The sequence below is a fragment of the Ahaetulla prasina genome, chromosome 4, assembly GCF_028640845.1.
Source record: "Ahaetulla prasina isolate Xishuangbanna chromosome 4, ASM2864084v1, whole genome shotgun sequence".
Classification (NCBI taxonomy): Eukaryota; Metazoa; Chordata; class Lepidosauria; order Squamata; family Colubridae; genus Ahaetulla; species Ahaetulla prasina.
Genome location: NC_080542.1, coordinates 64,058,172 through 64,084,126, shown reverse-complemented (window position 1 = coordinate 64,084,126; position 25,955 = coordinate 64,058,172). Strand labels below are relative to the sequence as shown.

Here is a 25,955-nt window from a genome sequence, read left to right as displayed (position 1 = left end):
CCTTCATTATATCAAATTAATATAGTTAATGCATATTTTTTACTCATATATATATATAGATTCTTCAAGACATGTTGTTTTATCTATGACAATTGTTTGTGTATACTGTTGTGACAAAAAGAAATAAAAAAAATATAGTTTTAATTCAGCAATACAGCTGCATTGTAAGATTTTATAATGTATCAGAATTTTTACAATGTTTTAGAATGTTTATAATGTTTTAGAATGTTTTATTACGTGTTAGTTTACAATGTTTTATGTAATATGAAAAAGGAAGATGTTACAGTGGTTATGTCTGCTGTGTTGGCAGGATTATTCTGAGATGCATTTCCTGCCTCTTCAGGAGTTGCCTTCAGCTGCTCCTGTGAGGTATTTTCCGGTTCCTGTCTTATTTGATATATACTTCTAATGACAGCTTATCAGGGCTTTTCGATTAAACTTCATGAAACAGATACCACTTCTAAAAAAAACTTTGCAAGAAAACTGCAGTTATTTATCCAGTGATCTATGGATAAGAAATAAAAATAATTGAGATGGGCAGCATACAGCTTTAATAATTACATAAATAAATTAGCATAGTAATAAATTATAGGAATTGAAACCTGTCTCATTAACTTGTCTCATTATCAGCTGACCTGACAGATATAGAAAATCAAGTGAGCGAAATATTTTCTGATATGAAAATGAAGTAACAAGTCACATTTTAGCTGTTGAATTTGTGATACTGTGGTATTGATGCCTATGATGCAGCTGTGTAGTCCCCTTAGAATAGAAACTTGTAACAACAGACAGTAAGTATGCCAGGGTTAGGGTAATATGATTGCAGTATATATAGAGTTAATAGTGGTTGTTCCAATGGTACCGAGTTATAGTAAAAGCTTGAAGATTGAGATTGATATATATATTAATTCTGTAGCATTAAAAAAAAAAACCTCTCTCTGGATTGTACTGGCAGATTCTTTTCATCAAAATGGATGCTCATTATGATTTCTTCATATGCAGTTCAACAGCTTTCCACAACTAGCTTTAGTAATGCCACAGGAATATCTGTGCTCTAAAAGTGTGACATTTCTATGGAAACTCTGTGAACGTTTTCATTTTGATTTAACAGAACCTTTTATCATTATTTAGAAGATTTCTGAGGTATAAGGAGCGGAAGAAAGTTTAAATAGAAGCAATAGGTACAGAAAAAAAATCACCTTTATTTTTAAAATATAAATTATGTGATTATGCTTTCCATTTATTTTTAAAATATAAATTATGTGATTATGCTTTCCATTTTTATGTAATGCAGGACACACTTGGAACCCTTTATAAGTAAATTACTGTACAGCGAATATTCTACAGTATATCAGCATTGAATTACTATTATGACAAGTTCTGTCAGCATTTAAAGGTCACTTTGTACTCTTTTAAAATTTTTAGAAGCCTTGAAAATCTATATAGCAATAAATGAAGAAAACACATTTCATATGTTGAGTCTTCAAAAACCACTTTTATCCCAATGTGCAAATTCACTGTAGATTTCAGAATAGCACATTTATTTTCAGAAATACTGTGCATTGACTGGGGAGAAACCTAAGCCCCTAAATATTAATCTATTCTATCAAACAAGAAATGAACTGTTTATATATAATCTGTTAGAAAGACCACATCTATGACTTTTGACCTAACAACTGAAATAATTTAAAAGAAGTATAAAAATAAAAAGGAATGTGCCTTGAAAAAGGGAAAGAAGCAAATTCTAAAAATTCTTGCAGTTGGACACAAGTAGTTTGTTATTAGGTAGCAGTTAGGGATGGGGTTGATTTCCTCCTCACGGGATACATGCATTTGCTTAATGACACAATATTCATTCAATTACCATTGTCTTCACTTAATAACATTGACATTAATTTAATGACAACTGCAAAAAAAAGTTGTAAAATCAGATTTGATTACAGGGGTGAACACTTTATGACTGCTATGTCTTAAAGAAATTCTGGACTCCATTACAATTATAAGTTGAGGATATTTACTGTAAGAGTGGTAAAGGGTACTGAATATTTACACATGTAGTGCTTCCATAATTGAAGAATACTGTAATTGGCCAGGTGTGATTAGACACACAAGGATTTGTCTCTGGTCCTCCAGTGAGGCACTACCTTGACATGGTTGTGGGGCTTGTGTGCTGTAAGGAAAATGAAAGCTATGCCAGAAGTTCAACCATACTGGGCAGGTCTTATCAGAAGAGTCAGACAAAGCATCTCCCTTCCATTAAAAATATGGTGATACATAAATTTCAGAAAGCCATACTGGCTCAGGTGTCACACTGGTTAACAAGGTCCACACTAGATGTTGGAGTTCCTGGATGTTTGGTGAAAAATGGGCTACTGGACTCAGGACTGTTGCTGAGTAACCAGGTCAGCAGCTGCAGAATTACTGGAAGAAAAGGTGTTTACCCTTTACCCTCGCAAATACACAGTGATTGAAAACAAAGAAATAATGATCTGTTACACATCAAGTCCAACAAAAAGAGCAGTGGTGGGTTGCCCCTAGTTCAGATTAGTTCTATAGAACTGGTAGTAAAACTGGTGGGAGGCTCCGCCCACTGACTCAATCATCATCAAAACTCTTCTTCACATGTGCAGAAGAGTGCATGTGCGAGCAGAGCGACCACGCGTGGGTGGGCACGGTGCGAACCAGTAGTAAAGGTAAGTAAAACCCATCCCTGAAAAAGAGGGTATTTGAAACAAATGCACCAGTTCTGGAAAGAACAACATCCAGAATCAAATAACAGAACAGAAGCTAGCGGATCAACATTGATTTATAATATGAAATAAAGTATTCACAGAAGAATTATTTTATTTATTTATTTATTTATTATTCACATTTTTATACCGCCCTTCTCCGAAGACTCAGGGTGGTGTACAGCAAATAAATATGAAATAAAGTATTCACAGAGGAATTATTTTATTTATTTATTTATTTATTTATTTATTATTCACATTTTTATACCGCCCTTCTCCGAAGACTCAGGGTGGTGTACAGCAAATAAAACAACAATATTTATTGGAATATTTATTGGAATTGGAAGAACTGCAAAGGTTCACCCAGGGCAAAGAAATCAAAGCCTTGCCAGAAGTAACTCAGAATTTAGAGGCAACCAGGAGGAGTTAGCAATAGAAGAATCCAGCAGAAATATACCTTTTTTTTCCTTTTTTTTTCCCCAGGCACCCTCTCCTCTGCCTCAGGAAGAATAAAGCCCACTAACTAAACAAGTAAAAGAATTGAAACAAAAAATAGCTGAACATCTAGAACAGCACAAAAACATCAGAATAAGACTGCCTGAATTGAAGCTTTTTATTTATTTATTTATTTATTTATTTATTTATTTATTTTATTCGATTTCTAGACCGCCCTTCTCCCGAAGGACTCAGGGCGGTGTACAGCCAAGATAAAAATAAACAATGTACAATTAAAAATAAATTTAAAAACTTATTATACAGTTTGGCCGATAAATTAAAATATATAAAAAATCTAAAAAACCCCAATTTAAAACTTAAATAGCATTTAAATTTAAAATCTAGACAATTTAAGAAAGCCCCGCGCGAACAAACAAATATGTTTTCAGTTCGTGGCGAAAGGTTCGAAGGTCAGAAATTTGGCATAAACCAGGGGGAAGTTCATTCCAGAGAGTAGGAGCCCCCACAGAGAAGGATCTTCCCCTGGGGGCCGCCAGCTGACATTGTTTGGCGGACGGCACCCTGAGAAGTCCTTCTCTGTGTGAGCGTACGGGTCGGTGGGAGGCATGAGGTAACAGCAGGTGGTCCCATAAGTACCCAGGCCCCAAGCCATGGAGCGCTTTAAAGGTGGTAACTAGAACCTTGAAATGCACCCGAAAGGCAACAGGTAGCCAGTGCAGTCTGCACAGGAGAGGTGTTACATGGGAGCTGCGTGGAGCTCCCTCTATCACCCGCGCAGCTGCATTCTGGACCAACTGAAGCCTCCGAGTGCATCTCAAGGGGAGCCCCATGTAGAGAGCATTGCAATAATCCAGGCGAGAGGTAACGAGAGCATGAGTGACTATGCATAGGGCATCCCAATCAAGGAAGGGGCACAACTGGCGAACCAGGCGAACCTGGTGAAAGGCTCTCCTGGAGACGGCCGCCAAATGATCTTCAAGCGACAGCCGTGCATCCCGGAGAACACCCAAGTTGCGCACTCCCTCCTTTGGGGTCAATAACTCGCCCCCAACAGTCAGCTATGGCTGCAGCTGACTGTATCGGGGTGCCGGCATCCACAGCCACTCCGTCTTGGAGGGATTGAGCTTGAGCCTGTTTCTCCCCATCCAGACCCGTACGGCCTCCAAACACCAGGACAGCACTTCGACAGCTTCGTTGGGGTGGCCCGGGGTGGAAAAGTACAGCTGAGTATCATCAGCGTACAGCTGCTATCTCACCCCGAAGCCACTGATGATCTTGCCCAACGGCTTCATATAGATGTTGAACAGGAGGGGCGAGAGAATCGACCCCTGTGGCACCCCACAAGTAAGGTTCCTCGCGGTCGACCTCTGCCCTCCTGTCAACACCGTCTGCGACCGGTTGGAGAGATAGGAGGAGAACCACCGATAAACGGTGCCTCCCACTCCCAACCCCCCCAACCGGCACAGCAGGATACAATGGTTGATGGTATCAAAAGCCGCTGAGAGATCTAACAGGACCAGGGCAGAGGAATAACCCCTGTCTCTGGCCCTCCAGAGATCATCCACCAACGTGACCAAAGCTGTCTCCATGCTGTATCCGGGTCGGAAGCCGGACTGGAATGGGTCTAGATAGACAGCTTCATCCAGGTACTGTTCCAAAGAAACAGCAAGCACAAGTGTTAAAAGATGCAAATACTGCAAGTTATTTATTTATTTATTTGTCAAACACAACAGTATATATAAGTATAAGCATGAAATAACCATACAAATTGGATACAATCAAAGGGAATATTAGGACAGGAATGGTAGGATCACTGGTGCTCTTGTGCACGCCCCTTATAGACCTCTTAGGAATGGGGTGAGGTCAATAGTAGATAATCTTTGGTTAAAGCTTTGGAGATTTTGGGAAGAGACCACAGAGTCAGGTAGTGCATTCCAAGCATTAACAACTCTGTTACTGAAGTCATATTTTCTACAATCAAGATTGGAGCAGTTCACATTAAGTTTAAATCTATTGTGTGCTCGTGTATTGTTGCGATTGAAGCTGAAGTTGTTTTCGACAGGAAGGACATTGTAGCAGATGATTTTATGAGTTATACTCAGGTCATGCCGAAGGCAGCGGAGTTCTAAATTTTCTAAACCCAGGATTTCAAGTCTGGTGGCATAAGGTATTTTGTTGTCATCAGAGGAGTGGAGAACTCTTCTTGTAAAATATTTCTGGGCATGCTCAATTGTATTAATGTATGAAATGAGGTGTGGGTTTCAGACAGGCGTAGAATATGTTTTGTATCCTCTGGTTAGTAGTGTAATCAATATCAAGTATAAGCACAAAGTGGAATATTGCAAGTACATCAGATGGTTAAAGAAGAAGAAAGACCTTTGGAAGAATATCTGAAGGACAATGAAGAAGATGCACTGAAGTTAATATGCCAGCAGGCTGTTTGATTACTGGAGAGACCAAACTGGCTTACAAGAAAGACCAAATGCAGAACAGAATGGAGGAATGGGAAGATAAAGCACTGCATGGCCAGTACATTAAAAAAATCAGAGAAAACAGATAATAACAAGACCTGGCAATGGCTAACAGCAGGAAAGTTGAAGAAAGAGACTGAGGAACTAATTCTGGCTGCACGAGACCAAGCCTTAAGGACAAATGCATAGAAAGCCAGAATTGAGAAGACAACAACAGACAGCAAGTGCCACTTATGCAAAGAAGCAAAGAAAAATTAGCCACTTGGTAACCTGCTGCAAGAAGATTGCCCAGACTAGCTACAAGCAGCAGCATTACCAAGTAGCAACAATGGTGCATTGGAAGATCTGCAAGAAATTTCATCTGGCCTGCAAGCAAGAACTGGTGGAACCATAAAATAGAGAAAGTCATAGAAAATGACATTTAAGGCAGGAAAAATTGTTGAAGATGATGGTTTTGAACTTAATAATTAAAAGTTGACAAAAGCAGAAATACTAGAAGAAGGATATACATACTTAGGAGTTTTGGAAGCCTCTGTTGCACAACCGTCAAGGAAACTACTTCAATAAAATACATTAAGTGAGTCTGGAAAATGTTGAGATCAAAGCTAAGTGGAGGAAATATCATAAAGGCACTTAACATCTGGGCAATGCCTGTAATACAATACATAGCTGGAATAATTGATTGGACTCAGCTAGAACTTGATAACTTTGGGGGGGGGAACAAGAAAACTAATGAAAATGTACCATGCTCTGCGCCAAAAAGTGATATTGATTTATTGTACTTGCCTAGATCTGAGGGTAGGAGAGGACTCTTACAGGTGGAAGAAGAAAAACACAGCTTAAATGACTACATAAAAAAAGCAAAAGAGCCTCTGCTGAAGGAAGTGAGCAAGGGAAACCTCTTGAAAACAGCAAGATTGAAATCAGAATATTGGAAGGAAACAATGGAAGGAGCATCGAGTTTCTAACTGGAAAAGTAGCTTATGCATAGTCAATACCTGAAGGACATTAAAGGAAAGGTAGATACAAAGCTAACATGGATCTGATTGAGATCAGGGGTCCTGGAGAAAGAAACTGAAGATTTCATTTTGGTGTCCAAGAACAGTTCCATAAAAGCAAAAATTAAACATATCAGTTGAATTTTGCATTGCATAAGCAGGAAATGCTGCTTATGCAATGAGAAAAATGAAACAGGGAGCATACTTTAAGAATTATATATGTAATTAATGTCCTTAAAGAAAAAATCCCAAACTTGTCTTTTTAAAAGTTGCAGATTTTCTTGAAGCTCTCCTTTCAGTTGGGTTGAGAGATCTATATTTAAACCATCATAATAAGAATTGGTGTCAAGTTTATATTCCAAAATTGCAATGGACTCCTCTGCATTTTCAGCTACTTGTGAAGATGTCTTGGTGGTTTGGTAACTGTCTACATATGTTTGCATCTCTAAAGTCATTTGAGAAGTTTTTTTTAAAATCATCTTTAAAACACAACTGATCTACAAACTGGTAGATTTTATTTAGAGACTTATCAAATATGTCTCTAATAATTTGCTCCTCCATCTTGACTCCCTCTTTGGTCAAAGATAACTTTTTTGTAGGTCACTTAGAGATTGCTGGCCATTCAGGAATCATAAAAATCAGAAAGTTTTAACCACCTACAGCAAAGCAGACCAAGCTACAAATTACAAATAATAAATCAAAACCACAACTTTCTGCCTTTATATTTTTCTGTCAGCTTTTCCCCCACCACACTTCCTTATTTTGGCATGGCTTAGCAGCTTGTTGTTTAACACTGAAGAAATCCCCCAAATGGTGCAGGTATTCAAAAAGGAATAGCAAGCCGTGACTAAAGACAGCATCTTTTAACTTAGTAAAGATTAATAGACCTTAAAATTGATTAAGAAATGAAAGGCACAGCTTATTGTCTGTTTGAAAAGTAAATTTCCAAGCGGCAGCTTCTTAAATGATGGACTGATTGCAGACACTCACACCTTCCCCAGCTTTTGGCATGCAGTTGCTTCGAAGCACAGTTCTTGGAGTTACTTGCAGACCTCAGCTATATCAGAAGGTCTTAAGGGGTAAAACTCTCCCTAACCCAGGTAAGTCATATAAACTGAAGGAATGCCAGTTTATTCTGTTAGTAGTTGAAAAGTTGCAGCCCTGGAGAAAAGTCTTCAGGATCCCTCCCTGAGTGTGTATTCAGTTTACCATCTTCACCGGAAATCCACACACAATTCTTGAGTACATTAAAAAAAGAGAGAATGGATCATGCAGTCATGGCTGCGATCTTGACTTTTTTTTTGCTTCCTTGTGTGAGATTTTTCCAAGTCTTCAAATCCTCTGTGTCACATTAGTCTTATTGACATTTGGATTGCTGTCTTTGCAACTTTCCCTTCCCAAGTGATTTCAGAATCTTCAGATTGATTACATAACATTCTATGATTACTGTCATTTCACATTTTCAGATGACTTTTTGGTTATTGTATATTTTGTTATAGCCATTGGAGAAAATGATGCCCTACAGAATAGTCTTATCCATATACAGTAATTGCTTTGTGATTTTTCTATCAATCGTTTGTATAGATTACCTTATATGTTACCATAAAGTAAGATAATCCACTACAGAGCTTTTTGTGTCTTGTTTGGAATTGTATCTATGTATCTCTGTCCTTAATTTAGCAGTTTGCTTTTTTCAGTCTGCAACCAGACTGATACTTTTTGACGATGCAACAATACACCATTTGATAAAAAGTCATGCTCCTACATCACACACCAGCATTTCTTGCTCTGGCAGGATTTCAGGAGTGACAGCAATGCTAATAACTATATTAACTTTTCTATACATTGGAACATTTTTATGGGACCACTCGGGCTTAATAAAACAGGATTTTTGGTTATTTTTTCCTACTGAGTTTAACAGATGGACAAATTATAAGGGCAAAATGAAGTTCCAAAGTTCTACATGGGAACAGACTTTCTAATGCTGCTGTTTTCTGTTAAGAGTTCCCTATAAATTCCCATGCTACAAATGTGGTAGAGTTGTCAATGGCAACAATGTCTCTGTTGAATTAAAAACTAACTTGTGATTACCCATGTTTAACTGACAGTGTCACAAGATCCTTTGGGACAAACTGATGACTGATTTATTACAATTCATCTCATGATTTGTGCAGCTCAATGATTTATCTTCATAAACAGTTCATGACAGTCTCTATTAAGCATCAGGATGTCACTTTTATAAGCAAAGAATAATGCAAGGACCATTTATTTTCATCATTTTCAATGATGGTTTCATAATTAATAAGTCTGCATATGACAGGGCATCTAACATATACAAGATTCAGTCTGAAAGTCTATGAAGGGAAAATGAGGGATAAAATGTTTTTCATACATTTTTAAAAAATATAGACTGGCCATGTACAATTGACTTCAGTTGGCTGCTATTAATGTAATGTGCCAAAAGGCAAACCTTGGAACTCAGCAGAGTTTGCATTGCCTGAAGTTATTATGAGGCCCCAGTTTTTATTAAATTGACATTTAAAAGGACAGAAACCTCATGCTATGGCCCTCCTAATTCTAAGACCTAAAAGGATTTCGACTTATCAATCAATAATAATAGAGCTAGAAGAGATCTTGGAGGTCTTCTAGTCCAAACTCCTGCTCAAGCAGGAGACCCTAAACCATTTTAGAGAAGTGGTTATCCAGTCTTTTCTTAAAAACCTCCAGTGATGAAGCACCTACAACTTCTGAAGCCAAGCTGTTCCACTAGGTAATTCTCCTCACTGTTAGGAAGTTTCTCTGTAATTCCAAATTGCTTCTCTCTTTTATTAGTTTCCATCCATTGTTTCTTGTCTTGCCTTCTGGTGCTTGGGAAATTAACTTGATCCCTTTTTCTTTGTGGGAGCCCTCAAATACTGGAATATTGCTATCATATTACACCTAGTCCTTCTTTTTTCTAGACTAGCCATAGGTTCTTGCAACCGTTCTTCAGATGTTTTTGTCTTCAGGCCCTTAATCATCTTAGTTGCTGCTCTTTGCACTTTTCCCAAAGTCTCAACATCATTTGTAATGTATTGACCAAAACTGGATCAGTATTGCAGGTGTGATTTTACAAAAGATTTACAAAGTGGTACTAACACTTCACATGATTTTGATTCTGTGCCTATACCAGTAATGGCGAACCTTTTCAGCACAGAGTGCCCAAACCGGAATGTGCATGTGTGCACACCCCAGAGCCCTGGAAATTAGAAGACCAGCTGGTCTTTCTCAGTCCTAAAATGGAAATTTGGGGTACCCCACTGCTTATTTTCTTCCATGTTGATGTAGTACCACTCACTACATGTTTTAGTACAGTTTGTCAGCCAGTTAAAAATCCATCTGGTGGTGATGCTGCCTATCCCACATTTTTCTAGCTTGCCAAGAAGTAGGTTATGGTCAACTTTGTCAAATGCCTTGCTGAAGTCTAATTATACTATGTCCACAGCATTTTATTGATCTACTAATTTAATCATTTTGTCAAAGAATGAAATATGATTGGTTTAGCATGATCTGTTTTAACGAACCCATGCTGTTATAACTTTATTTGTTTCTAGATGTTCACATATCTGTTTTTTGATTATTTTTTCTTCCCAGCTAGGTTGATTGGTCTGTAGTTTCCTGGGTCTGTTTTCTTCCCTTTTTTGAAGATGGAACAACATCATCTGTTTTCCAATCCTCTGGTAGCTTCCTAGTGTTTCAGGATTTTTTAAAGATAAAGTACAATTGTTCTGAGATAATGTTTGCCCTCTCATGCACAACTCAGGATATAATCCATCAGAACTTGGTGATTTATTTCATCAAGATCAGACAGATGGTCTCTTACCATTTTCTTGCTTATTTTACTCAGTACTCTGTCTTTTAAAGATATGTGTTTGGTAAGTTGGACCATAGTTTCTTTTTGTGTGAAGACTGATGCAAATAATGAGTTAAGCAGCTCTGCTTTCTCTCTATTACCTGTTACTTCCTTTCCATCTTCTCTCTTTAATGGACTGACTGTTTCCTTGGCTTTTTTTCTTGTTATTTATATGTTGAAAGAATTGTTTTATATATCTTTGACTTTTGTTGCAAGTCTGCAACTAGTTGAGGTTATCTTGAACTAGTCGCAGTCTCTGTGACAGGTGATGTGGGAAATTGATGCCTGGTTCTACAAAACTATGAAATAGCTGATATTGTGACTTACAGTCCTTCCTAAAGGAGAAAAAGATTATTTGTGTGTGTGAGAGAGAGAGATAGCAGATAGGGATGAAATTGAAGGAATACATTATTATAATAAAAAGAAATAAAAAGAGGAGAAGTAGAGAAATAGAGAAAGGAAAAAAGAAAAGATGAATTTCTTAATACTTTTGAATATTCACAATTAAACAATGCTCCTTATAAACTGTGTGCTTCTAGCTAAATCTGGCTCTGGGTTCTGCCTCGGTTTACCAGGTTTATGAATAAGCAATCAATTCAGAAGATTATTTAAAAGCAGTTTATTAGGGTACCCTGATAAAGTAGGATCTCCCTATGAAAAGGGAGAACCTTGAGGTCCATCTTATATTTCTTTTTATAGTTAACATAACAAAGAAAATGCAAGAGGACAGGTTTTTTTTATTTGCATTTATATCCCGCCCTTCTCCAAAGACTCAGGGCAGCTTACACTATGTTAAGCAATAGTCTTCATCCATTTGTATATTATATACAAAGTCAACTTATTGCCCCCAACAATCTGGGTCCTCATTTTACCTACCTTATAAAGGATGGAAGGCTGAGTCAACCTTGGGCCTGGTGGGACTTGAACCTGCAGTAATTGCAAGCAGCTGTGTTAATAACAGACTGTCTTAGCAGTCTGAGCCACCACAGGCCCAGTTGATTGGACAGGATAAAAGTAATCTCCTCTTTGCATAGGAAATCAGTTACATGTAGTCAAACATGCTACCTATTTGCATCCCATAATAGCACACATTCATTAAAATAAGATCTGATGTCAGAAGGGGTATAAATTTTAAGGGAAAAGGCTGTTTTGAATTCACGATGAGAAAATCCAGTCCCCCATCAAATCAGAATTTAGTCTAGTTTAATTTATTAGAATAAAAGTTTTCCTTGCTTCCAGTCTATAGTGGTTTGATAAATCCCTATAAAAGAGAGAGAAATAAGTTAATTAAAATACAAAGTATCTATGCTAGTGAACAAGTTACAAAATCCATATCATGTGCCCTTTAGTGCTTACGCGAAGCCATGCATGAGATTCAATGTTCTACTTGCTATCAAAGACAACATACTAAAGAAGTGAGGAAGGGGAGAGGACAACCTTTATTGGTTGAGAGCCTGATAAAAGTCTGATAGAAATTCTGCCAACTCTAGGCTGAAGGAGGAATTGAGCAGCGGTGAGAAAAGTGAAACTGAAGAAAGCTTAGAAGAAGAAAAAGGAAAGAAGCTAAGCTATAAACCTTCTGCTAGGCTCCAGGCCAAAGTAGGGATGAGGAGTAAAAAGGACAAAACAAGATAAGGAAAGCAAAAGGGAGGGTGTTTAGGCAGGTGTGACTCTGTTTATTCTTTTGGTAAAACTGACAAGAACAGACAGTAAAAAACCTGAGAGGAACTATTATTACCTCATGTGAAGGATAGAAATAATGAATCATAGATTAAATTGGTAAAAATACTACTATAATGTTCAAGTCAGATACTTCTACTTTTTAACACTGGGTATATATACATGTTTCATATACAATCATATTTTTAGCATAATAAAAATATAGAACTTCTGTTTTGCATAATCTGAGGGATTCTAAATGTCAAGTTTCTTATAGATTGTTACTCGTGACAGGCAGCCCAACTGCTGCTGAAAAAAACATTATATATCTGCTTCCCTGGTTTAGAGAGAATGTTGTTATTAAATAATGTACCCAGTGTTGATAGATTCTAATTAATAATATATTTATATTTTTTATGTTTGCAATAGTCTTTGACTAGCCTTTACAGCAGGAAAAGAGAAATAGTTTAGTATAGCAATTCATTATCGGGGTAAAAAGAAAGCAATACAACAATAAGTCTACATATGTAATTAAATGTTTTGCCAATTACAGAACACAGAATAACAGAGTTGGAAGAGTCCTTGGAAGTCTTCTAGGACATAATGCCATAGGATCCCCAGCTCAAATAGGGATCCCCAGCTCAAATAGGGATTCTATGGCATTCTGGACAAATGCTTTCCACTCTCATTTGTGTTACTTGATAAAGATATTTATCTGCCTAGTATATGAGTGTAGAATTAGCATTCCTTAAAGATAACAAACATAAAATTTATCAGTGCAACCTTACAGATCATTGTTGAGATCAGAGCACATCTTGGCCTATCATAAAAAGGACATTATAGGTCAAGGTATGTAAATATCAGGCTAAATCCCGAAGATGACACAGCAGAATTCAGTCCAATTCTTAATACTTAATGGACAGATTCTTGCCAAACTAAAGGTATAACTATCTACTCTACCTAAGAGATTCTAGGGTCTGGCTACCATGGACTTGCCCTGTCCTCATCCAGATTAGGACTGTGCAGTCTGTAAATTTGTGCTTCTTCCTGGGGTGTGCTGCCTCCTTCCAAACTAGGGGATCATGAGTTCTATACCAGCCTTAGCTATGAAAGTCAGCTGGGGGATCTTGAGCCAGTAGCTCTCTCTCAGCCTAATTTACCTCACAGGGTTGTAGAAGAAATAGGCAGAAGTCATCTATAATAAACAAAAAACCAAATGCTCTGTACTGCCAATATTCCACTGCTTCTCTAGTTTCACATTTAATTACAATATCTAAGCAGTCTTATGGAAGTTTCCCACCATGTTAAGGGAGACCTTAAAGTCAGCTCTAGGAAAAAGATCCACATTTGCATAAGGTTAGTGTAAGGGCCTGCCTTTCCTCTCCATTCAAGAAAATAGAAAGGAACCTTTTATTGAAGGAAAGAGATAGCAAGACAAAGGAAGTAGAATCTGAGGATTCCCATGCAATTCTGCTAGGTTAAATCAGTTAGAAACCCCTCCCTTCAGTCCCCTGTTGAATAAGCAAATCTACAGGTGTGAAGCTGTTTTGAGAATTGCAAACAGAGAAAGTGATAAGAAGTTGTTCCCAGGTGTCTCTTGCTGTAGGCTCCAGAGCTGAGACAAAACAGATGGCCCTCCCCCCTTACATTCCCAAGAAGGTAAAATACAGGATAGATAGGCACCAGGGAAAAGGCTATAAACTAAAGAATGCACCAGGCCCCCTCCCTACCAGAATGGCAGCATCCCAACTGTGGGACCTGACAATTAGACAACATAGATATTTGAGGCTATCTAACATTTGGCAATAGAATTCAGCACCAGTTGTGATATTGTTTTGGCAATCAATGTCCATTATTCTTCATTTTGCTATTTATCTGGCCTTCTCAAGGGTTAATTGGACTAAATATTGAGGGGGAAAATCCAAGACTGCAAAGTTTTTCTATGCAGCTATGGTACTAGATCTCTGGGGTCAAATATGGTTTTGAGAACTGAGTTTGTGGGGGTCTAGCTGTGGGTTTTAATGCCTTGTACATTCACTTTAAGATAGCATTAAAGATGCATTGTGGAGTACTAAGTACTAAGCAAATTTTATTGAATGATTTCATAAGCTCATAGGTTTGCATATGGGCCATGTTGTATCCCATATAGTAGTTGGACAATTGTTTTAGCCATAAACAATTTGCTACTGGAATATAATTTCCCCCATTACCTAAAAAATGTAGTTTCTCTTTGGGGCAATAAAAGTGGTATAATTTACTGAGTTGTTAATGCCTAAAAGCAAAAATTACTATGTCCACATTTTTTTAAAATATTTGATTTGTTCTAATTTATGGAAATCAATTATTCACTTGTTCCTTTGTCTTTTGCTGAAAAAAATTAAAACTTCAATTTTATCATAGTTGTTGACAACTCTTCCCCTTGAAAATAATCATTCATCTTTTGTCACTCCACAAAATATACATAATCAGTGAGGACAAATGTGAGGACATAATCAGTGAGGACAAATTAAAGAATCTGAATTTTTAGCAAAGTGAATAAAATATTTCCTGTTGTTTGTATTCACTATCCATGCAAAGATAGTGATCACCAAAAATATAGATAATTCTACTATACAGCATAACAATTATCTAATTGTCTTGCACTTCTTTCTTGAATTGTATATATTTCTCAAATTGAAGCATGTGCATCGCTACTCAACTGTTACAAAGGGAAATGAACTGAATATGTGTTTTCTAGAATAGTTCTGCAGAGTTTGTTGATGCACCAAGCTATATTAGATCACAGTATATGTACTCTATGTGGAAGAAACTTAGGAAGTCCTGGCTTTCTATAATTCAGAATTCTGATATCCTGGATTCAAAGGTTTTTTTTAGTGCTCTTTCATATATATGAAAGTTACAATAACATCAATGATAGAACCAATTGCTTGATAGAAGTACCATTTTTTCTCCCAATGAATCAAGGACAACAACTTTATGGAAAAGTAATATAGCACTTTCTAGACCTACCAATATGGAAGGTAATAGAATGATACAATAGCAGCATTCCCTGCTTTTGTGCTTAGTTCTTGTCAGTTACACAACCTTTCTGCAGTTTCAGGCCTGCTGTCATGGATGAAAGGCTGCACTGATCACAAAATGTCCAGGCCTATGTCTAGATTATGTGCACATCTAGAACACCACTGCATGCATAAAACAGCTATATGAAAGGGTTTTTGTTAGTATTTTGCCAATTCAATTGGTTTAGTTTAAACATCTTTAAATTATCTTAATAGATTTTATAAACACATTTAAAAAAAAAAAAGTTTATTCTATTTTTTTTTATTTCTGAGGGTATTGCACTGTGGCATCTTGAATGCCATTAGAAAACATGTGTGCTGGCTTGCACCACAAACAGAGATAGCCAGATTGATGATATGCAGGGAAATCAGTTACCAGCATGAAATATAGGAGTCCAAGATAGGTGTGTGTCATCATTTGATGTAGCAATGTGGGAAGACCATTGTTATTGCAAGGTGTTGGTCATTTCTTCTCCATATTAAGACAGATCTAGAAGTTTAGAGATCATTCTGAACTAGACTACTTGTTTTCTACTCTTTCTTGCTGAACAAAGGAGAAATTGGGGAGGGGCGGAAATCTTCAAACATGTGAAAGTCTTAGGGTTTCAGTTTCTATTCTGGAATGTGCCCGCTGCTAAAGGACAGGTCTTGCAGTCTCCTGGCCATTGCAGAGCCATGAAGTCATGATGCCAGGTTTTAATAATATTGGGGTTGTATTGTTGGGAGTGGAGAGTTTCTACACGGAATCTAGCATTAGGTATTGTGGAAACTGGCCACCTATAAAATATTTCTGCTGTTCTTATTAAGGTGGTCCTGGAAGCTTATAAGAGTTTAGGTATCATCTTATGTAATATGTATGCTTTTTATATTATGCTATTCAATCTGCTTGTTTGAGCTAATAATAAAGCTTGATTTATTCTTTATTTACTGGTGTTTTTATTGTCTCTGGATCCAAAAGAAGCAATTGCCTGATACTTGCCAAAACCTCATGGACTGGGCCACTATCCCCTATAAAAATTCTCCTCAGATTTATTAACGAGTTCTTCAAGAATATATTGAATTCAGATTGCTTGTATGCATTTCTGACTTTCTAACTTATGAGCAGATTAATAAGGAGGAAAACATCTCTTATTGCTCTATTCTGTCAATAAATGTATTGACATTAAAAAGTATTGACAAGAGTCATTTAGTACCAACATCCATTTATTGCAGTTTACAGATTGCTCCATTCTGATGGATCTCACAAGGTCAACTGTAAAGACAGTTGCTGGAATATTGTTCAAAAATAATTTACAAATGGCATCTTTTGTTATTTCTCACTAGATGTTAAGATCTTGCAAAAAAAACCCTTCATTAAACCATTTTTCCTCCATGTTTCTTATAAAAGAAACATCTGTTTCTTCTTGTTCAATCAAAGTGACAATCTCAAGAGTCCAAATTTTAAAGTAATGTCATTTAAAAGAAATTCTAGCAAGAATATGTTTCATTAGCATATCTAATTTGCACATGAAAGTAGAGTTCTTATGAGTCACAAGAGGGTTTTGGTTGCATGTGGTTTAAATAAGCAAGTTAAGAATTTTATAACTAATGCATGCAGATAATAAACCTAGGAAATATGCAATTATAAAATAAAAGAAAATAGGATGGGAAGTCTTTTGAGTGTAAATTTATGTCTGATACATGTTCCTTAGCTTCACCGATTTTATTAAAAGTCTGTGTCTACATGTAACTACAATTAATAATGAGAATTACTTGCAGATTTGACATTTTCATAACAGCAATAACTGCTGTGAGGTTACAATGCGAGAAGTTCATATAATGTTTTATAATCCAAGAGGAGGGGAGGGGAAGGGCGGGGAAGGGAAGGGAAGGAAGAGAGGGAAGGAGAGGAAGAGGGAAAAGGAAAAGGAAAGGGAGGGGAACAGAGGGAAGGAGGGAGGACAGATCACTCTGATTTAGATTGATCATAGATTTAGAGATTCAGAGAAAGTAATGAATTTTGAAATTATAGTAGTATATATTGCACAGATTTAATTTTCCATAATAAATGAATATATTATGGGTATAATTACATGTGATTCAGTAGTTTCTGAATATGCTGTAAAATCTGTATCACATCATCTAATATAGTTAAAATAATACATTATGGCCCAAAAATAACAAACTGAATAAACCACTTTCTTTCCCCCCCACCCCCACTCCTTTGTGTTTCTAGGTACAGGACTCTGTGATGGACAATGGCATGAGGTTCGATTCTTAGCCAAAGAAAATTTTGCAGTTCTCACCATTGATGGTGATGAATCTTCTTCTGTTCGGAGTAACAGTCCTCTGAAAGTTTTGACAGGAGAAAAATATCTGTTTGGAGGTAAAATATCTTTCAAATTATTTTCTTGGAGAACAGCATTTTTTAAACAATTTTTAGTAGCCTTGGAGGAGATTTTTCTGGTTAAAGTGCAAGTAATATTACCACTTCCTGTCAAAATACAGTTCAGCTTCAGAGATTAATTTGTAATAGAAAAAATATCTGTAGTTCAAGGTTGAACTATAAAGTCCCTGGTACTCTCTGAGCTTAGATTACATTATACACAAAGGATAATGCTACCTATTTGAGTAATAAAACATCTGCAGGCGAACAACAACAACAAAATTAAGAGAGTACCAAAAGCTGTATAATCAGTTTCTAATTCAAACAATACTTCTAATATGGAGATGTAAGCATATGCTTTAAGCTGTGTTCTCATGGTATACCAAATTGGATATAAATTAGTTTAAATTTCACTTTGGTTGCTGCTTATATGGGAAACTGAAAACAATTTTTTTCCAATGTAATTTCTCGGAGACCAATCAATCATAATAAAACTATAAGGGACCTTAGAGGTATCCTAGTCCAACCCCTTGCTCCAGCAGGGGACCCTATATGATCTCAGAGAGCTGGCTATCTAGTCTTTTCTTAAAAACCTCCAGTGAAAAAACATCTACAACTTCTGAATGCAAGTTGTTCCACTAGGTAATTATCCTCACTGTTGGGAAGTTTCTCTTTAATTTCAGGTTGCTTCACTCCTTGATTAGCTTCCACCCATTGTTTCTTCTCTTGCCTTCTGAATAGAATAGAATAGAATAGAATTTTTATTGGCCAAGTGTGATTGGACACACAAGGAATTTGTCTTGGTGCATATGCTCTCAGTGTACATAAAAGAAAAGATACGTTCATCAAGGTAGAACATTTACAACACAATTGATGGTCAGTATATCAATATAAATCATAAGGATTGCCAGCAACAAGTTACAGTCATACAGTCATAACTGGAAAGAGATTGGTGATGGGAACTATGAGAAGATTAATAGTAGTGCAGATTCAGTAAATAGTTTGACAGTGTTGATGGAATTATTTGTTTAGCAGAGTGATGGCCTTCGGGAAAAAACTGTTCTTGTGTCTAGTTGTTCTAGTGTGCAGTGCTCTATAGCATCGTTTTGAGGGTAGGAGTTGAAACAGTTTATATCCAGGATGCAAGGGGTCTGTAAATATTTTCACGGCCCTCTTCTTGATTCGTGCAGTATACAGGTCCTCAATGGAAGGCAGGTTGGTAGCAATTATTTTTTCTGCAGTTCTAATTATCCTCTGAAGTCTGTGTTTTTCTTGTTGGGTTGCAGAACCGAACCAGACAGTTATAGAGGTGCAAATGACAGACTCAATAATTCCTCTGTAGAACTGAATCAGCAGCTCCTTGGGCAGTTTGAGCTTACTGAGTTGGCGCAGAAAGAACATTCTTTGTTGTCCTTTTTTAATGATGTTTTTGATGTTGGCTGTCCATTTTAGATCTTGCAATATGATAGAACCTAGAAATTTAAAGGTTTCTACTGTTGATACTGTGTTGTCTAGTATTGTGAGAGGTGGAAGTGTGGAAGGGTTTTTCCTAAAGTCTACCACCATTTCTACGGTTTTGAGTGTGTTCAGTTCCAGATTGTTTTGGTTGCACCACAAGGCTAGTAGTTTTGGTGCTTTGAAGAATAATTTGACCCCTCTTCTTTGTGGAATCTCCTCAAATATTGGAATATTGCTATCGTATCTTTTCTTTAGACTAGCCATACCCAATTTTTGCAACCGTTCTTCAAATGTTTTTGTCTCCAGGCCTTTAATCATCTTAGATGTTCTTGTTTGAACTTTTTCCAAAGTCTCCACATCTTTTTTGTAATATGTCCACCAAACTGGTTTCAGTGTTCCAGGTGTGGTCTTATTAAGGAGTTATAATCCTAGTACTAATACTTCATATGATTTTAATTTTATGCCTCTATTTATAAAAACAAGGATTAGATTATCTTTTTTGGCTGCTGCTGCACACTGCTGGCTCATGTTTAAGTAATTGTCCACTAGGACTCCAAGGTCCCCCTCACAGTTAATGGTTTTGAGCCAGGTTTTGCCTAATATGAACTTGAACCTTTGGTTTTTCCTATCTAGGCGTAAAAACATGTGTTACTCCACATTAAGTTTCATGTTGTTGGATAGGCCCAGATGTTTTTGGATCCTGAGCTTGTCTTTTGTGGTGTTGAATTATTCCTGCCAACTTAGTATCATCTGCAAATTTGATGAGTTCCCCTTCTATTCCCTCATCTAAGTCATTTATGAAGATATTGAGGAATACTGTGCCTCAGACAGAATCTTGTGGTAGATGTGGTACCATTAAGGACTACTCATTGAGTAAAGTTTATCGGCCAATTACAAATCAGTCTGTTGGTGATGCCATCTATCCCACATTTTTCTAGTTTACCAAAAAATAGGTTGTGTCTACTTTGTCGAATGCCTTGCTGAAGTCTAAATATACTCTATCCACAGCATTTCACTGGTCTACTAATTTTATCTCTTTGAATGAAATAAGTTTGATTTGGCATGATCTGTCTTTAACAAACCCATCCTGGCTACTAGTCAAAACTTTATTTGTTTCTAGATGTTCACAGTTCTGTATTATTATTATTAGTATTAGTATTAGTATTATTAGTATTATTATTATTAGTAGTAGTAGTAGTAGTAGTTATTATTATTATTATTATTATTATTATTATTATTATTATTATTATTATTATTATTATTATTATTATTATTAATTTTCCAGTATGTATCCAACATCCAGGTATTGATATTAGGTTGATCGGTCTATAGCTGTGATGGCAAGCCTATGGTACATGTGCCACAGGTGGCACACAGAGTAGCCCAGCTCATGCCCGGTGTGTGTGGGGGGTCACACGTGCATGCTCAGGGGCGGAGAGCATGCCCCCGCACCCCATTTTGGGCCTAGCATGCCTCCCCTGGGGGCCCATTTTTTGGTTCCAGGAGGATGCAGGGAGGCCTACTAGGCCTAAAACAGGCTGCTGGTATGTGTGTGTCATGCGTGCATTCCATAATGGGTATGGGCACATGCGCGATTTCAGCAAGCAACAACAAAAAGGTTAACTCTCACTGGTCTATAGTTTCATGGATCTACTTTTTTCCCTTGTTTGAAGATGGGAACCACATCATCTCTCTTCCAATCCTCTGGTAGTTCCCTGGTGGTCCAGGATTTTTTTAAAAGATATGATACAATGGTTGTGAGATAACATCTGCCAATTCCTTCAAAACTCTAGGATGTAATCCATCCAGTTGATTGGATTTATATTCATCAAAATCAGACAGGTGTTCTCTAACCATTTTCTTGCTTATTTTAATTTTTATTTCTAGTCTGCCTTTTCCAATTATGTAAAAGACAGACCATTTCAAAGGAAACAGTTCCCCTGGCTTGGACCTCTGAAAGTTCCCAAGAAAACATGCTCTTTCAGAAAAGTTGTAAACCGTATGATGATTAAAGGAAAAAAATCAGTGCAAATTCCAATATCTTCTTCATTTTTTTTCTTAAGAACTGAATCAGAATTCAACCATGCCACCATTTTTCCCCTAAAGCTCATGTTCAAAATGCTTATTTTGAGGGAAAATATATTCAAAATATGTATTCATATGGTATTTCATTTAAACCATTGAATTGTGTGGAAGCAACATGGAATTATTTTTGAAAATTCTTGAAAAATGACTTGCCATACAGTTTAGTTAAAAAAATTGTAATAAACATTTTTAGTAATAGCCTATGTATGGATATATTAAAAATTTGAAACATAAATCTCTAGATATTGAATTAGTTCTAAACATAAGGTGTGATTTAAGTGTTGATTAAATCTAACAAATGCTAATTTTCTTTCCTAATATCACAGTGTTCAAATTTCCATTAATTTTAGCAGCATATAAATAGATAAGTCATTGTAGGTTCTTTTAGATTTTGTGTTCTGTCAAAGTAGAAATACTTTTATCTTCTTAATCTATTTTTTTCAAATGGTAATATTTTTTATTTATTTTATTTATTTATAATTACATTTCTATACCGCACCATCTCCTGAAGGACTCAGGGCGGTTTACAGCCAATGTTAAAATACCCACACCAATACAATATAAATATAATAAATAACAATATTTAAAAACAAATATTTACTGGCCAAATCACTAAAACGGTCAAAGACCGATTAAAACCCATTAAAATTTCGCTAAAATATGTCTTAGGCTAGTCCCGCTCGATGAAATAATAAAGTCTTCAGTTCACGTTTGAAGGTCCAGAGGTCAGGGAGTTGGCGTAACCCCGGAGGTAGCTCGTTCCATAGGGCTGGTGCCACCACAGAGAAGGCCCTCCCCCTGGGGGCCGCCAACCTACATTGTTGGGTCGACGGCAGCCTGAGGAGGCCCGCTCTGTGGGAGCGCACAGGTCATTGGGAGGCAATCGGTGGCAGAAGGCGGTCTCGCAAATACCCCAGTCCTAAGCCATGGAGCACTTTAAAGGTGGTAATCAGCACCTTGAATTGCACCCAGAAGGCTACCGGCAGCCAGTGCAGGCCGTGCAGGATGGGTGTTATATGGGAGCAACGCAGTGCCCCCTCTATCACCTGCGCGGCCACATTCTGGACTAGCTGGAGCCTCCTGGTGCTCTTCAAGGGGAGCCCCATGTAGAGAGCATTGCAATAGTCCAGGCGGGAAGTGACGAGGGCATGAGTGACCGTGCATAAGGAGTCCCGATCAAGGAAGGGGCGCAACTGGAAAATCAGGTGAACCTGATAAAATGCTCCCCTGGCGACAGCTGTCTTCTAAAGACAGGCGATCGTCCAGGAGAACACCTAAGTTGCACACTCTTCCCCTGGGGGTCAATACTTTCCCCCCCCCCCAACAGTCAGCGATGGCGTAAGCTGACTGTACCGGGACGCCGGAACCCACAGCCACTCAGTCTTGGAGGGGTTGAGCTGAAGCCTGTTCCCATCCAGACCCGCACGGCCTCAAGACACTGGCCCATCACCTCGACAGCTTCGTTGGGGTGGTTCAGGGTGGAAATGTACAGCTGTGTATCATCAGCGTACAGATGATAATCCACCCCGAAACCACAGATAACCTCGCCCAGCGGCTTCATATAGATGTTGAACAGGAGAGGCGAGAGAACAGACCCCTGAGGCACTCCACAAGTGAGGCACCTCGGGGTCGATCTCTGCCCCCCTGCCAACACTGTCTGCAAATGGTCAGAGAGATAGGAGGAGAACCACTGATAAACGGTGCCTCATACCCCCAGTCCCTCCAACCGCCGCAGCAAGATACCATGGTTGATGGTATCAAAAGCCGCCGAGAGATCTAACAGGACCAGGACAGAGGAACAACCCCTGTCCCGAACCCTCCAGAGGTCATCCACCAACGCGACCAAAGCCGTCTCAGTGCTGTACCCGGGTCTGAAACTGGACTGGAATGGGTCCAGATAGACAGTTTCCAGATATTGAGGAAGCTGATATGCCACCACACTCTCAACAACCTTCACCAAAAAGCGAAGGTTGGAGACTGGACGGTAGTTCGCTAATACAGCTGGGTCCAGGGAGGGCTTCTTGAGGAGGGGCCTCACCACCACCTCTTTCAAGGCGGTGGGGAAAATTCCCCCCAACAAGGTAGCGTTGGTAATTCCCAGAAGCCAGCCTCGTGTAACCTCCCGTGTGGCCAGTACCATCCAGGAGGAACACGGGTCCAATAAACATGTGGTGGGATTCAGCCTACCCAACAACCTGTCCATGTCGTCAGGAGTCACAGGATCGAACTCAACCCAGATAATACTCTCGAGACTTGTCCCCGCCAACCCACCCGGATCTATCCAATCAGTGTCCAGTCCGTCCTGAATCTGAGCGATTTTATCAGACAGATATTGTACAAAATCCTCAGCACGCCCCTGTAAGGGGTCCTCCTGAGCCTCCTGCTTAAGCAGGGAGCGGGTCACCCTAAACAGGGTGGCTGGGCGATTATCTGCCGATGCGATGAGAGCGGAAAAATAATTATGTTTCGCCGCTCTGATCGCCACTAGGTAGGTCTGAATATGCGACCTCGCTAGTGTTCGGTCGGGTTCGGAGCGACTGGACCTCCAAGCACTCTCTAGGCGTCTTTTCCGGCGCCTATGTTATTACTAGTCTTGTTCTCTGTCATTATTTTTTTCAAATTATGTAACCCTTACTTTACATATATAGACAGAATAACCGAAAATAAATTATATAATTTATAATACAATGAAATTGATCAGTTTTACCTAAAGTTGAACATTTATATTTTTATATTGATTTTCTACAAAGTATACTCTGGATTGTTTTCAGTTAATACCTACCTAATGTAGTGCTTAAGTTCTAAGTATCCCTCTCTCCTATCAAGTGTTTATGTACCACTCATGACAGCCAACAATTAGAATCTTTACAAAATAAATTTATTTAAAATATATAGGGAGTCTGTGTAATAAAAACCATCATTGCTAGAATCAAGCTTCAAACAAAATGTGCACCCTCTGTTTATTAAACGATTACCTAAATAATGGTTTTAATCAGTCGCAAAGATGCGAGAATAGCTTGTTGAAAGTGTGTTCCATAAATAACATAAATAAGGGAAAACTTGCTTTTTATTCTTCTAGACATCAATTTGTACCCATCATAGCAAGTCACAGCATTGAATAAATATCTTTCATGTGTGATCTCAATTTACACAATAGTACATTCACCAAGATTTAGATGTTTAAAAAGACGGTAAGGAGAGTATTAGTTCTCCATATATCCCATCAGCTATTGGATCTGAAAAATCAAACAAAGGGATAGATAAACAGAAAGTAAACTATTAGCAAATGCATCATCAATACTGATTATGGGGACTTACTGAAGCATCACATTTTCTAATTTGGTATAGCTTTCGTGAGTCAACTCAAGCCTTAATTATGGCTTTAAATTAGTAATTTTAAATACTGGAAGAGAATAAAAAAAGTATATCCAGGACTAAAACTAAAATATAATTAGATAAATCCTTAAAACAATGAAGGAAAAAAGACCATACATTCCACAAATAGAAGTGTGTTCATCATAAGGACTTGGTTAAATCTTCCATATTTAACCATTGTGTCCAGCAGCTCAGACTTCATGATCAACATTATAATGTGTTCCTTTTATCCTGTTGTGGACACCAATGAACACTTACTACTTTATTGAATGTAGCACCCTCATAATCCAACCTAGATGTAGAAGCCATGCACAGGAGAGAGGATTTGCAACCTCAACATGCCTCGAAAAGAGGATAGAAGTCATTTCTGATAGTGATGGAGGGTAAAAGTTTATTTATGTTTAGAATCCTGATTAAGGAAAATATCCACAGGGATTAAAGTAGGATATTTCTGTAGATGTTCTATTTTTGTAAGATGGTGTGATTTTTAACCAACTAAATATAGATTTAAGGGTCCTGCTCCTACACCTTTTCAGAAAGTCTTCTATTTTATTTTATTTTATTTTTTGTTTGCTTGTTTCCTACACAGTTCAACTTAAAATTAAAAGATAAGCAGGAGAAAAATAATTTCTGCCCAGCAGGCTGAAGAAAAAAATGCCAAGAAGGTAAAGATGTCTCTGCCTCAATCAGAATTTTCGTTTTAAAATGATTTCAAGGTTACTTTCATTCCAGTGCATTTAGTTCATTTTTATTTTATTATCTCTCATCCATAGAACTAATAAAAACACATATGGGGATTAGTTTTTAAATAGTCTTACAGAAAAGTAATATGCACTTCATTAAAGATAAATTCAAATTCTCTTAGCAGTTATGGCAAACTCTTCTGAGAAACATGTATTTTTGTGGCAGGGAGGATAATGAAAAGCAGTCCTCCATGACCAGTGGTTGTCATACTGAAATATTGCCAGCTTAAGAGTGATCAATTGCAAAATATGAGTTTTATGTGCCAGTTTTCACATTGTGAAATTCAGTATTCTACATCTACACCTTCAGTGTTTCTAAATCTTCGAAATACAATCTGGTAGTGATTTAAATAAGAAGCTCACTTTATTTTTACATAGATACACACGCACATGCACATTGCACAGAGACAAAGAGCAAAAGAGAAAAGACACAAATTTGTACATACATACATACATATATATTTGTTTTCGTAGGTTTTCATGGGTATAGGTATGTAGGTCTTGGCGTATTCTGGTCTTTTCCCATGTAAGGTTGAGAGTATCTTGGCGACGTTTCAACGAGGTCTCACTCATCATCTTCAGGCTGGTGCTTTGCTCCCAGAAGCACAAAGCTGAAGCCTGAAGATGATGAATGAGACTTTGTCGAAACGTCGCCAAGACACTTC

The 25,955-nt window shown here is 37.6% G+C and overlaps 1 protein-coding gene across 1 annotated transcript in view; it reads left to right on the top strand.

Annotated features, from left to right (window-relative positions):
* CNTNAP2 (contactin associated protein 2) overlaps positions 1 to 25,955 on the top strand; it is a 788,332-nt gene that overhangs the window by 260,527 nt on the left and 501,850 nt on the right. The window contains exon 9 of the mRNA XM_058182711.1: positions 17,480 to 17,629. Coding sequence (XP_058038694.1) covers positions 17,480 to 17,629 — 150 coding nt within the window. The remainder of the gene's footprint in view (positions 1 to 17,479; positions 17,630 to 25,955) is intronic.